General features: G+C 50.3%; 1 protein-coding gene across 2 annotated transcripts in view; it reads right to left on the minus strand.

The window, feature by feature from the left end:
* The window catches only part of CLYBL (citramalyl-CoA lyase), a 197,536-nt gene extending 189,224 nt beyond the window's left edge, over positions 1-8,312 (minus strand). The window contains exon 1 of one of the 2 annotated variants that reach the window (XM_074562200.1): positions 8,225-8,307. In XM_074562200.1, coding sequence (XP_074418301.1) covers positions 8,225-8,283 — 59 coding nt within the window. In that variant the 5' untranslated portion in view covers positions 8,284-8,307. Of the gene's footprint in view, positions 1-8,224 lie in introns of both variants that reach the window. The other variant, XM_074562209.1, reaches the window with a different exon arrangement.
* Between the last annotated feature and the right edge of the window lie 6,645 nt (positions 8,313-14,957).

Genomic DNA, 14,957 nt, shown 5'->3' on the forward strand with positions numbered 1-14,957 from the left:
CCATTTCATTCCCACTTTCCAAGGATGAAGCATCTTAGCCTTTCTGCTTTCTTCTCCACTTTCCAGTGAAAGGTAGATAAATTAGCAGAAATATAAGCTCTTCATTCTCAGTATCTCTTTAGAGGATACACGTGTCCATAGGAGCTTAAAAACCTTCCTAGGGAGCATCATTAATCTTGCTCCTAACAGCACAGAATTTTTAAAGCCTATTAAAACATTGTCAAGTCATAGCTGTGTTAGTCTTGCTTTATTGTGACCTGGTTTCAAGAAACAAACAAAAAATCAGTGGAAATTTTGCCCAATTATCTTTCATTGTTCGGTTATGCAGATCACTGCCCACCTCAACTACTAACTAGATATCAAACATCGTCCTTGACAACAAACCTTGACATCTACCACACAGAATCATACAATAGTTTGGGTTGGAAGGGACCTTTAAAGGTCATCTAGTCCATCACCCCTGCAATAAGCAGGGACATCTTCAACTAGATCACACACTGATGCTTCTCTCTAATGGAAGTTCTACTTTGACCCTGCTTTCTCCAGCCTCTCCACTTCTGCCTCTGGGCCTAAGAAGACTTTCAGAAACCTAAAAATAATTCAAACTGCCTTTCGCACGGGGTGCAGTGCTCCTGCCTGGCTGCAGCCGAGCTGCTGCCCATTTACACCACCGCAAGTCGAGACACTATCAATCCCTTGGACTTCAGTCTTCCAAGTAACATGTGCGTTACTCCAAAGGCTTTCGGATGGCTTTTTAACTGAAAACATCCAGGATGTTGGGCGTTTTAACAAATCATCATAGCTATTGCCTAGCAGCTGATAAGACTAACATTAATTAATGTTGCCAGGAAATAGAAGTAATTCTGTGATGAGCTAGTCTTATTATGCCCATATTCAATATTTTCTCTCCTTTCTTTGAAAAGCATTTCACCAACTTAAAAAAAACCATAACAAACAACCCCCCACTCCCCAACAGATTGAGCAAGTGAAAGATATTCACACCAACTAACCCCACTCTCCACTTCAACCCCCAAAAATCCCACTGACAATATCAAGAGTGGGGAATCAAACCCCTTTATTACTGAGTCCGCAGCAGATAAAGCAGCAATTGTGGTTATACAGTATTGGAAGTGTAGCTACAACATAGCGTGACAGCTTGTTAGTGTTGAAAATATATAAGCTCTTTGTAATTGTGCCTTTGGAATGCCATCTGTCTTGAATTAACGTCCACCTGGGATCATGTTTCGATGACCAATATGGACAGATTACTGGAACTTTAAAACCTCGCTTTCTTTGTAATTGACATTTAAACTGTTTGAAGTTTCTCATTAAGTCCTTTTTTACAAATTAGGTGCAGATGTATAAAGCTAAATGTACAGTACTAAGGGAAATTAGGTCACCTGAAAGCTCAATAATAAAATGTATCAACTGTTTAAGTGCAATGAGTACATTAAAATTTAGAGATCAACTTTATGCCCCAAATTCTTCAAAGTTTCATCATTTCCCTTTCATCGCTGCAGAGCCCCTGATGCCAACCATTTTTAATTAAAATGGCAGAGAAGAAAGCGGGTTTGGCTGCTCAGCCCGTGACAACAAGTCAACCCCGGCCCGCAAAGGGCTGGAGAAGGCAAGGCAGGCAGCCGCCCCGATGCCTGTTTCACAGGGACAGGCAAATCCTATTTACGCCAGTGACGCTTGGAGATTTAAAGGGCACAGGGAGACTGAGAGGTAAATATAGCACTGACAAGAAAATAAGGGAACAATTACGAAGGAGACTTGTTCAACACCCATGGGGCTCGGTAACCACACAACTGACCTCCACACCCACTTGCAGTCGAAGTTCTGCAGACCTACTGTGCTCCACAGCCTTGCGGGGCAGAAGAGGGAAGCATGAAAAGGGCAGCGGCTGAAGAAATATCTCCATAGGCAGCCCAGCTGACAAAGGAAGGGTGAATCTCTTATTTCCTCTCTCCAGATGAGGGGGTTTGGAACTCAGGGAGGCGTGAGAAAGGGATCCAGGAGAGACCACCACTGGGAGCCCACCTGACCCGCGGAGAACGGGAGCGAACACCACACTGGGGATTCAAAAGACAACCAGTTCATCAGCAGAAACCCTACAAAGCTCCTAGCATCAAGGGGCTTTTACCTGCCAGAATGACTCGTAAGAGAAGAGGCTTCAAGTACAGCAGCCCGATCTCCCAGAAAGGCATGAAAACCCCAGAGCCCATTCACCCAGCTTTTATGAGTAGGCAAGAAAAGCTGCACAGGTGTATGAAGGCTCAATGCTGGAAGGCACCCAGCACCCCCCAAGGGAACAAGCATGCTCCTTCCCCATGCAGGGCCAAGGACCAGGGGTGATGCTGGGCCTCAAAGATGACATCCCACAGTTGGTGGCATTTAAACTCAATGTGATCATGCAGGTTTGGTGGAAGGTCCGTTAACCCTCTCTCCCAGGGAAAGGTCTCCCGGGATAAATTAGGACACTGCCTACATAAAATGCACAACTGCAAATCCTTTTGGCACCAGACCTAGCATGATGGTTCTTGAAATGACGCCAGGAGGTGTAACCTGGCTCCCTGCTCGGAAGCATGGAGGTGTGATGGAAGAAGCGGTCTTCTCTTAAAAGCTGGTAAACAAGATGAACATGGTCAATCAGATCTTTTTTCTTGTGCTTAGGCTAAATTGTCTCCTCTTAAGCGGACTGTCTTCAGTACCTTTAGTTATTACAATGATTTTAAAAGCTTTTCGTTTCACATCCCCTTATGACCCAATTCTGGCAAGCTACTAAAACTTTTTGCAGAAGAAGTGTAAACTTTCAGCTGGCTACGTTTCTGTTGCTTCCAACAAAGTGCCAAGCAGCTTTGCTGTGAAACTATCCATACATCCATTTGTGAGGTGAGCAGCAGATCTCACCCGATGCCAGAACAGGACAGCAATGGGTTCTGGTTTCCTTATCCACAGGCTCTTTCTCTGTGCTTATACGCATCTTCTGTTCAAGAGGGAATTTGGACAAAAATGATGTGTATTTTTAAAAGAAAAAAACTAAACCAGCCCTATGTAAGCAAATGGCAACACCTGGGAGAGAACAAACCAATACAGCACAGTAATGATGTTTTTCCAGGAGGGGACAGCCCAGTTCATTTGCAAAAGGGAATGAGACAGAGGAGTAACTCATTTGCTGCTTGTACCAAATGAGAAAGACTTCTAAGGAAAGCATATTCATACCCAATTCTGTTCTGCTCACACATTTTATGAATACCAGCTTTCATTTGGCTAACAGGTCTGTAAAGGCACATACAGGACTGGGCAGGACTGTCCAGAACCGTGTTAGCTTTAAGCAGACTAGTTGAGGTGCCAGCAGTGATTAGCTGGACACGCTCGGCTTTGCACCCTGCTTCTCATTAGCATTAATTAGCCAGCATCATACCTCTACGGCTGCCAGGACGAGGACTGGCTCAGGCAGTAGTTTCACAGTCCTTAATGCCGAGTATGGAGTTGCCAGAGTGCACAACGGGGAGCTTATGTCGGCCCCATGTCTTTCTGCCAAGGGCAGAGGCGAGTGGAGACCCGGTTCAGCAGAAAGCTGAAGCAGCTTTAAGACAGGTAATACCTCCTTTGGCATAAGGCCTCCCAACATGACTTTAACCTGCCAACAACGTTTGAGTGAATTTGAAACACCAGAGCTAAAGTTCAGCTTCATCACGTGCTTCACTTGACCTAGCAGCAGCGGCTGACGAAAGGCTCCCATCGTCCACACTCCCTCACGCGTGGCCTGGTGATGGTGGTTGCAAGGTAAGCTGAGGCTCCACCAGGTACAGCCCCAGCGAGAGGATCGCAACGCCAGGGACTTGATTAGTGGTGCTCAAGGTGTCCCCTCCCTCCCCACTATCAGGTTCTCACCTCGCCAGCAACACAACATTGGTTTAGGTGAACCAAAGTGACCTTGTAGAAAAGCAGATTCTGCAGATACGGCTCAACAGTTCTGCCAGGTAAAGTGGTTTTATCACTAGAAAGTCACACTTTCAAATAAATTTCACCCTGAGGCCATAATCTCAAAAGACACGCTTAAAAATGTGTAGAACATAAAATGAGTGATTTTTTTTGTTAGAGGTTCAGGAAAGAAATCCCTCATGGAGTTAACACTTTATTGATATTCTTGGTTATAGCTCTACACGCACCGAGCAGGATAAGCTACTGCTAAGGACCACGATTCATGTCTATCCATTTAAACGTTGCAACAAAGAATGAAACTATTTCACAACTAACAAAGAGGAGCCCTTTAATTTGCAAGAACAATTTCAGCTCTCATTGCATTAGCACCCTCCAGTGTCCGATCCATGAAAAACATCATCATCACTAATTTGCCAAGTGGACACAAACTCGGAGCGTGAAACACGATGGAGCAGCAGTGGAGTCCTGGGAGGGAAGATGGCAATCAGAGACAAGAGAAGAAACTCCTAATGCTAGAAATTTTAGACGACATGGGCGCAGTCCCTGAAGATCTGATACAGGGTTATTACTGATTCTGTATTATCTCCTGTGCAGAGGTTCGTCAGGCCTCACCACACCACGAAAATCTGGTGTGCCCATTTTGGTGACAGAGCCACAAGAAGCAGCACTCTGCCGGCAGCTCTTCTCAAGCTCTTGTGTTCATAGCAGACGTGCTGGTGTCTGCACCTTTGGCACGACAGGCTCTATGTGCCCACATGGTATATTCTGTACTCTGCAGCACTCCGCTGAGATGTGAGCTTAACAATGCTGCTTTTGATTGATTTGGTGTGGGCATGTGGGTATACCTCTGCTGGAATACACCATGGAAAAGAAATACACATAAAAAAATCCCTCATACTTGCATGAAGCACTTGGGTAGCTGAGGGCACACAGGTGATCATGCTTACATGTGCTATGCTCTTCTCTCACACTAAAAACATCAAGCAAAGGGCCCTTCATAAAGATCTGTCATCAAGAAAGTTTTTATCATCGATGCTTTACTGCAACATTGTCTTTAAAAGAACATTTGAAGCTCTTAAGAGCAACAACAACAGAAAGAACAGTTGTATTTGTTATTAAAAAACAGCTGGAAGGAGTTCTTTTGAACTTTTTCCAACAAGACAAAAATTTTTCCCAGGCAGCAAAAGCCCAAAAGGCTCTGGAATGTCACAAGTGAGCAAAACCAGCTCTGGATACCGTAGGTTTCGCCTGCTTGCTAACAACACAAATACTCCATCCACATTCTCATGGCAGCACTGCACAGCGGCTTCGCAGGGGCAGCAACATCCTCATGAGGAGAAGATGTCAGCAGCTGGAAAGGCAGCCACACCGCATCGGAGGTACCTGCTGTAATTAGGGTCCCAGCCCAACAGCATGGCAACAAGCACTGTGGGACCCAGGCATCAGGGTCCGGACCCCAGCAGGACCTGTCAACTCCTGCAACAGACCTGGGAGCTGCTAATTAAATCCAACCAACACATGCATCCATTAGTGACATCTGAAGTCATCCCTGTATTTTCCCTCCCCACTGCACCCAGCTACACGGCTGCCCAGTTCCAAGGTGAGCAAGGGCTCCTCATGCCTCAACCGGATGTGGTCTGTGATCGCTTTGATGCCCCAAATTCTGCAGTCTCCACCTGTGTGATGGCCTCTCAGGCTCCACAGCAGCACTGATGACAAGGGGCAGACAGTTCGCACTGCAGGGAGGCCATCACATCTCCTGGGAGTCAAGCGAGCGGGCTGCGGTATTCGGCGGCCACGTCCCATCCCATGGCAGCACCAGCCAAGGAAGCCCCATCTGACCATGGCTGGAAGAGAGCAGCCTCACCGCAGGCATGCGGTCAGCCTTCTCTCCCAGCTCTGAAGGCTGCTATGCACATATAAATGTGATCATCTGATTGCTGTCATGCTGTATAGACTCCTCTTCTCCCCACAGTATAAATATTCGAAATTCCTCATGACCAGAAATACCATAGCATTTGTGATTCGGCACCAATATGGAGGTAAGGTGGGGGTGGGGTTGGGGGGAAGGCATGTATATGTGTGCATTTTCTCCAGAAACAGGCTGTAAAAGTAAGCTGAAGGAGGTAGGCTGGAAAAATGACCCTGAGTGCTATGCAGGACAGTGTTACCGTGGGCAAGAAAGACTGACGTGAATTTTATGAGCTCTTCACACTGCCTCTAGCACAGCACAAACCAGTCCAGCTGTCCCTGAGGTTCCCCTAGAACACCAGCATCAATATTGCGTGTTCACAGTAACAACTATGTTACAGTTATTACCAACTGCATACTCTTGTCAGCCAACTATAAAATATTTACAGTATCATGGTCTCAGCAGAGACTGCAAGAATTTAAAGCTTTAAATATTAAAATGAATTAACACTTGATTGTCTGCTTAATATCAGTACTAAAAAAATTTGCTTGAAAACCTTCCTTAATTCAGCACAGACTCAACAATCAACCATCTGGCAGAAGTAATTCTCTGCCCATGGGTAATATGCGAGCACATACCTGCAGGCGGAAAGCCAGGCATCAAAACCACCCAGATCTCCAGAAGAAAGGTGTGGTGGAGCCCTCATCTTACATAGCCTATGTCACTCAGAGCCTGATCCTGCAAACTGGCCTGCATGGGTATTGAGTATGTACAGCGGAGCCTCTCCTAGCACCCCACCCAAAGTCCATGCCCTGACAACTATTTGGCCACCGGTGGGAAAGCGCCTGGTGATCTTCGTCCCTTTACAAGTGCATGCACGTTGCCTACATAACCCTCCCACAGCAGGGGTATGGGGACACAACACCCCTCTGGTCTCACAAGGGCCTCCCCAAGCCCAGGACAAGGGATGGTGATGGGACTGCTGATGGCCCCACTTCTGCCCACATCATGACCCACGCTTAGCTCCACTGCTCGGCTCCATCCAGGGTGGTTTATCAATGGAGGAGGCAACACAGTATTCCCTTGAAGAAAGGAAGGCCCACGGTGTGGATCCAGCACCCCTTGCCCCCCTGCCCCAATTTCCCCCTGCAGGAGATGGGGCATGGGGGCCATGAGGAGCCTGCTCAGTCAGGGGTTCAGTGCAGGCATTGGAAAGACCCAGGTCACAGAATCAGAGAATGGTTTGGGTTGGAAGGGACCTCAAAGATCATCTAGTTCCAAACCCCCTGCCATGGGCAGGGACACCTCCCACTAGACCAGGCTGCTCAAAGCCCCATCCAGCCTGGCCTTGAACACTTCCAGGCATGGGGCACCCACAACTTCTCTGCGCAACCTGTTCCACTGCCTCAACACCCTCACAGTAAAGAATTTCTTCTTAATATCTAACCTAAATCTTTCCGTTTAAATCTGTTACCCCTTGTCCTACTGTAACAGGCCCTGAGGAAAAGTCTATCCCCATCTTTCTTATAAGCCCCCTTTAGGTACTGGAAGGCCGCTATAAGGTCTCCCCAGAGCCTTCTCTTATCCAGGCTGAACAACCCCAGCTCTCTCAGCCTGTCCTCACAGGAGAGGTTCTCCAGCCCTCTGATCATCTCCATGGCCCTCCTCTGGACCCGCTCCAACAGGTCCATGTCCTTCCTGTGCTGAGGGCTCCAGAGCTGGACGCAGTACTGCAGGTGGGGTCTCACTAGAGCGGAGCAGAGGGGCAGAATCCCCTCCCTCGCCCTGCTGGCCACGGTGCCTTTGATGCAGCCCAGGACACAGTTGACCTTCTGGGCTGCACTCTTCTGATCCCCCCTGGTGCAGCAGCTGTACCAAAGCCGGCAACCGGCCAAGGGCAATTTTGGGGTAAACTGGGAGAAACTCATTTCTATTTTCACGTTCCTCGCGTGCCCGAGCGCGGCCGCCACCAGCGCCCCTCACGGGGAGGCACCGGGCGGGGGCTGCCCGAAGGCGGGGAGGAAAGGCCGGTGCTCGCCCTTCCGAGGCTCACCGGGCTGCTGCCCGGCGCAGCAGCGGCCGACCCCGGCAGCCGCCGCTTCCCCCCGGCGCTGGCGTACGGCGTAGGCGCGCGGGCCCGGCCCGGCCCCCTCAGCCCCTCCCGCCGGGCCCACCCCAGCTCCGCCGCTCCGCCTGCGGGGCTCCTCCCCGCCACCCCCCCGCGGCCCGGGGAAGGGCGGGGGAGCGTGAGACCCTCCGAGCGCCGTTACCAGCGGGGCGGAGGGGGGGGGGCAGGGGCGGCGCCGGGGGTCTGTTGGTCCCGCCCCTCCCCCCCCCCCGCGCGGCACTGGCGTCACTCACAGTCTCCGCCTCCCCAGGCGCAGCCCAGCCCGCCAGGACATCCACGCCGCCGCCGCCATGATCGTCGCCTCGGCTCCGCCCACCGCCGCAGCCCATTGGCTAGCGCGTTCCCCGCCGCCGCGCCCCTCCTTCCCGCCCTGATGATTGGTCAGAAGAGGGGGAAGGAGGCGTGCCCCGCGCCACGCCCGCCACGTGCCCGAGCTGGGCGGGGCGGGGGGAGGAGCGTTGCGTCAGCGGAGGGGACGGGCGCGCGCCCCCCGCTGCCGTTACCGGCCGTTAGGTGGGGCGCGTGCCCGGGGACAGCCGTTGGGCGTCCGTTGCCCCGGGCGGGGAGGCCTCGGTCCGGGTGTCCGTTCCCTTCCCCCGCTGCCCCGGGGCGGGCGCCGCTCCTCCGCCAGGCCCCACCGGGCCAGCGGGCCTGGGCTTGGCTGCCTCAGCCTGCCTGAAACCCGTCCGGGACGGTGCGTGTGAGGGCGTCGGCGGCTCCTCGGCCAAAATCACCCCCGCCGGTGTCGCCTGTTCCCCTTCCCGGGACAGCCGTTGTGGTAGCGCAACTTCAGCCGGCGGGGTGCTGCTGTACGCATTGGTACGGCACAGAGGCGTGGCAAAACTTACTCCGCTGGGATGTGTTTGGTGTGAGGCTGCCGGAGTCGGCACATACCTGGGGAAATGCTCAACCTTAGCGGTGGGCCAGGCCCGCTGCTGCAGCAGAGGGTTTTGGCACAGGCGTCTCCAGCTTCAGGGGCTGGTTCTGGCTGGGTATGCTTCTGCTCTGTGCATCTCTGTGTGGAAATAAGTGCCAGGAAGGGAAATGGCTCGTTCTTTCAAGAGGAGGTTAACGAGTTGTTATGGTTTGAGAAACCCACAACAATTTATTGTCGTTTAGACAATTATTCTATCACCCGATGACCCCTCCCAACATGGGAAGAGGAATCAGGGACAAACAAGGAAACATGAGGGTGGAAATAGAAACAGATTTAATAGAATAAGACTAAAAAATTAACATTAATAATGTTAAAGAACCAATATTGATCCTGATACCAATATAAAATACACAAGGATTACACTCAGCCAATGCTGTCAGCAGGAAGCTGTGCACTCCCAGCAGGGGACAGCAAATGTCGGACAGTGTGAGCGCTATGGCTTTGGGAGGAAGGGAAGGGATCAGGGGTCTGGCACCGGGGCAAGACGTTCTCTGGACCACCATCATCGAGACAGAGAGAGAACTGCTCAGCAAACTTTCTAATTTATATTGAATGTTCATGGTATGAAGTAATCCTGTTGGCCAGCTTGGGCCAAGTGCCCAGGTCTCGCTGCTCCTCGTCTCTGTACCTGGTGAGCTCAAAAACACTGAGACCTTGAATCCCACATACCATAGCTGGCTATAAAGTAAATATTTTCACCAATTCAGACACTGGAGTCTTCTGAAAGTGCAGTTTTCCCAAGCATTAGAAGAGAAATTAGTCCCGTGTCGCTCAAACCAGGACAAGAGTCAAGACCAAAGGTAACATAAGAAGTAGCAGGGGAGGGGGCTGGAGAGAAACTAAATAAAAAAGGAAAGGGTCCTTAAAATGGGGCAGGGCTTCTGCCCATCTTCTTCAGTCCACAGTTAGACTGAGAACATATTTTTCCTTGCTGTGCTGCTCGAATGTGCTGGAGTGGCCACAAAGCATAATCCCAGCAAGCTCCTCCAACAATGTGGATATTCCAGCCAGGTCCTTTCTGAAGGACAGGAACTTGGATTGTGCCACCGGTCTGTCCCGTCATCTCCCATCCCTATCCTCCCACAGCTGCTGAAAAATGTTGCCCATTTTGGACCAAGTCTGGCCATGAGGGAGAGATCCCCGAGACACTCGGTTTCAACAGTTTTATAAAAACAGAAGTATAATAAAACCGCAAACCAACGCCCCAGCTCCTCGGAAGGCCCGGGCTTGATCCATGCAAATCAAGCTCAGGTCCTCATGGAAAAGCTTTTTTATTTTCTGGTGTCGTTCAGTTTTGCCATATAATTTTGTCCTTTCCCTAGTAATGAGCCTAGGGACAAAGGGCCAAGGATGGGGTGAAATCAGTAGCCCAGCTCAAGTGCATCTACACGAATGCACGTAGCATGGACAACAAACAGGATGAGCTGGAAGCCGTTGTGCAGCAGGACAGCTATGATGTAGTCGCCATCATGGAAACACAGTGGGATGACTCTCACGACTGGAATGCTGCGATGAAAAGCTATAAGCTCTTCAGAAGGGACAGGCAAGGAAGGAGAGGCTGGGGTGTGGCTCTGTACATTAGGGAATGTTTTGATTGTATAGAGCTAGAGTCCAGTGATGACAAAGTCGAGTGTTTTTGGGTAAGGATGAAGGGGAAGGGAAATAAGGGAGATGTTGTGCTGGGAGTACGCTACAGACCACCCGGCCAGGATGAGGAGACAGATGAAGTATTCTATAAGCGGCTGGCTGACGTCTCGCAATCGCCAGCCCTTGTTCTGGTTGGGGACTTCAACTTGCCGGGTATCTGCTGGAAATATAACACAGCAGAGAGCAGGCAGGCTAGGAGGTTCCTCGAGTGCATGGAAGATAACTTCCTGACACAACTGGTAGAGGAACCTACCAGGGGAAGTGCCTTGCTAGACCTACTGCTCACAAACAGAGAAGGACTAGTGGGAGATGTGGTGGTCGGAGGTTGTCTTGGGTTTAGTGACCCTGAAATGGTCAAGTTTTCAATTCGCACTGATGTAAGGAGGGGGGTTAGCAAAACCTCCGCCTTGGACTTCCGGAGGGCAAACTTTGACTTGTTCAGGACACTGGTTGTGAGAGTCCCTTGGGAGACAGTCCTGAAGGGCAAAGAGGTCCAGGAAGGCTGGATGCTCTTCAAGAAGGAAATCTTAAAGGCCCAGGAGCAGGCCGTCCCGAAGTGTTGCAAGTCTAAAGGGCGGGGAAAATGGCCAGTCTGGATGAATAAGGAACTTCTGATGGGACTTAGGAATAAAAGGAGGGTTTACCACCTTTGGAAGAAGGGACAGGCAACTCAGGAGGAGTACAGAGATCTCGTTAGGTTATACAGAGAGAAAATTAGGAAGGCAAAAGCCCAGCTGGAGCTCAACTTGGCCACTAACATTAAGGACAACAAAAAAAGTTTTTATAAATACACCAACAAAAAGAGAGCCAGGGGGAGTCTCCATCCCTTACTGGATGTGGGGGGGAAAGATGCAACCAAGGACGAGGAGAAGGCTGAGATACTGAATGCCTTCTTTGCCTCCATCTTCAATAGTCAGACCAGCTATCCCCAGGGTGCTCAGCCTCCTGAGCTGGAAGATAAGGATGGAGAGCAGAACAACCCACCCATAATCCAGGAGGAAGTAGTCAATGATCTGCTTCTGCACCTAGACGTACATAAGTCTATGGGGCCGGATGGGATTCACCCAAGAGTACTCAGGGAGCTGGCGGGAGAGCTCACCAAGCCTCTCTCCATCATTTATCAACAATCCTGGTCAACAGGGCAGGTGCCAGATGACTGGAGGGTGGCTAATGTGACACCCATCTACAAGAAGAGTCGGAAGGAGGATCCGGGGAACTACAGGCCTGTCAGCCTGACCTCGGTACCAGGAAAGATCATGGAGAGGATCATCTTGAGTGAGCTCTCACGGCAAGTGCAGGGCGGCCAAGGGATCAGGGTTGGCCAGCATGGGTTTAGGAAAGGGAGGTCCTGCTTAACCAACCTGATCTCTTTCTATGACCATGTGACCTGCTTTCTGGATGCGGGGAAGGCTGTGGACGTTGTCTGTCTGGACTTTGGTAAGGCCTTTGACACCGTCCCCCACAGCATTCTCCTGGAGAAGCTGGCGAATCATGGCATAGACAAGTGTACTCTTCGCTGGGTTAAAAACTGGCTGGATGGCCGTGCCCAGAGAGTTGTGATTAATGGGGTGAAATCCTCTTGGCGGCCGGTCACCAGTGGTGTCCCTGAGGGCTCAGTTTTGGGGCCAGTTTTGTTTAATATCTTTATCAATGATCTGGATGAGGGGATTGAGTGCACCCTCAGTAAGTTTGCAGATGACACCAAACTAGGTGGGAGTGTTGATCTGCTTGAGGGTAGGAAGGCTCTACAGGGGGACCTGGACAGGCTGGATCGATGGGTCAAGGCCAACAGTATGAGGTTTAATAAGGCCAAGTGCCGGGTCCTGCTTTTCGGTCACAACAACCCCAAGCAACGCTACAGGCTTGGGGAAGAGTGTCTGGAAAGCTGCCCAGCAGAAAAGGACCTGGGGGTGCTGGTGGACGGCCAGCTTAACAGGAGCCAGCAGTGTGCCCAGGTGGCCAAGAAGGCCAACAGCATTCTGGCTAGTATCAGGAATAGCGTGGCCAGCAGGAGTAGGGAAGTGATCGTGCCTCTGTACTCGGCACTGGTGAGGCCTCACCTCAAGTATTGTGTTCAGTTCTGGGCCCCGCTGTGCAAGAGGGACATAGAAGTGCTGGAGCGTGTCCAGAGGAGAGCTACCAGGCTGGTGAGGGGTCTGGAGACCAAGTCATATGAGGAGAGGCTGAGGGAGCTGGGCATGTTTAGCTTGGAGAAGAGGAGGCTGAGGGGAGACCTCATTGCCCTCTACAACTACCTGAAAGGAGGTTGTAGAGAGGTGGGTGTTGGCCTCTTCTCCCAGGTGAATAATGACAGGACCAGAGGAAATGGTCTGAAGTTGCGGCAGGGGAGGCTTAGGTTAGATATTAGGAAGAATTACTTTACTGAAAGAGTGGTCAGGCACTGGAACAGCCTGCCCAGGGAGGTGGTTGAGTCACCATCCCTAGAGGTATTTAAGAAACATCTAGATGTGGCACTTCAGGGCATGCTCTAGTGGCAGAGATTGTAGGTTGTTTGTTTGTGGGTGGGGGGTTTTTTGGGGTTTTTTTTTTGGTGTGTGTTTGGTTGGACTTGATGATCTCAAAGGTCCTTTCCAACCGTGAAGATTCTATGATTCTATGCCCTATTTGATTTTCTTTGTCAGAGGGCCATGTAGAAATTTTCCGGTCTGGCTTAGTGTCGCTGTACTGGGGAAGCAGTGTCAGCGAGTGTGAGTTTCCCCTCCTAGCAAAATGAAATATGCTGTTTTGAAGAGCTGTGCTGAAGCATGAAAGTGACCCGCGCTCAACTCCCCTCCCCTCTGCAATCTTGCGTGCTAGTTGTGGGTGATACCACTTGAATCTGACATAACCTGATAACAAAGAAACATTTCCTGCTATCACCCGTAGCGTGATAGCGTTAACCCTTTTCAGCGTAGGCCTGCTGAACTGTGTGTGGCAGAGGCTCTTCATTCTCCCTCCCATCACTAACGCCTCCCTCCCTTCGCTGTCTCCTCCTGCTACTCTTACCTCCATGGGGAGCTCTTCATCATGAGGGATGAAATGGCAGGAGGTGGTGAAGGAGAGCCTGGGGCTTGGTCTCCTGCCCCTCTCTTACCTCCGTAGGGACAGGGGATTCCCTTCCTGTAACCTCTCTTGCCTTTTCCCTTTATGACTCCAAGACTCCCAGGTGCACAAAATGCTCTCCTTCCCCGCTTTGCTGTGACGAGGCCATCCAGCAGCGGGGAAGAAAAGAGATGCATGGCCGCTGCTGGACACTCTTGGCTGTTGTCTCTCAGTGGCTCCCCATGCCAGCTTGGGGAGGATGAGAGCAGGGGTACAGCCAGGGGCAGATCCCCCCAAAAGGTGGATCTCCCTTGCAGCAACGGCATTTAGTGCTGCAACGTCAGGTGGAGGCAGGACAGTGTGGTGACAGCAGATCAGCTGTCACCACTGTGTGCAGAGCAGCTTGCAGGTTCTGTCAGAAGTCCAAACACCCTTTTGTCAGCACTAGTAGCTGAGCATGGGTTTTGCATAAACCAGTGTTGGAAAGCCTTGGGTAGCCCGGCCTGCTCGTTTCCAAATGACATATGCCCCTTCAACTTGTAAACGACCATAGCAACACAGGGAGGTCAATTAAATCTCATTACCGTCTTTTCCCTTCTGTATTCTGGGAAAAATGCTGTTCATCTGTCTTGCGCTTTTAAAACTGGAAGCCTTTTAAAGATGCTGTGTTTTCCATGAATTGGATTAAGCCAGTGTAACATTTTCCAGGATGTCCTGAAGGTATTTATGAGCCTAACTCCCACTGACATCCTCCAGAGTTAGGCACCCAGGTGCTTATGAGGGTGTGAGTATTATAGCAGCAGTGTCTTTGGGGCTAAGACCCTGGGGCCATATGTACACCAAGAGTATGTGGAAAAAAGGGTCTCTGAGCTCCGCTGGGGCTGGTAGTCAGTATTATGATATCTCTGTCAGTGCTACTGGGTTTTGTGTCCCCTTGCAAAACCTCCTCTGCATAAATGCTTCAGCTGAGCTTGTGGTAACTACACTGGGAATTCATCTGAGAGCACAATCCTGCAACTTCTCAGATAGAAAACAAGTTATGAAGATCAAATGACTCAGAGACTGCGCTGTTGAAAATAATTTTGCAATTTTAACAGACTAGGCAAAATAGTCTAATAAAAGATAACTGCCTACCAGTCTTCCTTCCCTTATTTCAATAAAGCATCACAGCAACCACAGTGCATTTCATGTACACATTTTTTTTAATTGTTGTATTTCAAATACCTTTTCTGCAATGGTGGTCTAATATCTTCTGAGGTGTTGAAAGCATAAGGTTGCTATGAAAGAGCAAACCAAATATTCTGGAAGAATTTGTGGTTGTCATTGGTCTACGCTAATTT

Source organism: Larus michahellis, chromosome 1 (assembly GCF_964199755.1).
Source record: "Larus michahellis chromosome 1, bLarMic1.1, whole genome shotgun sequence".
NCBI classification, from domain to species: Eukaryota; Metazoa; Chordata; class Aves; order Charadriiformes; family Laridae; genus Larus; species Larus michahellis.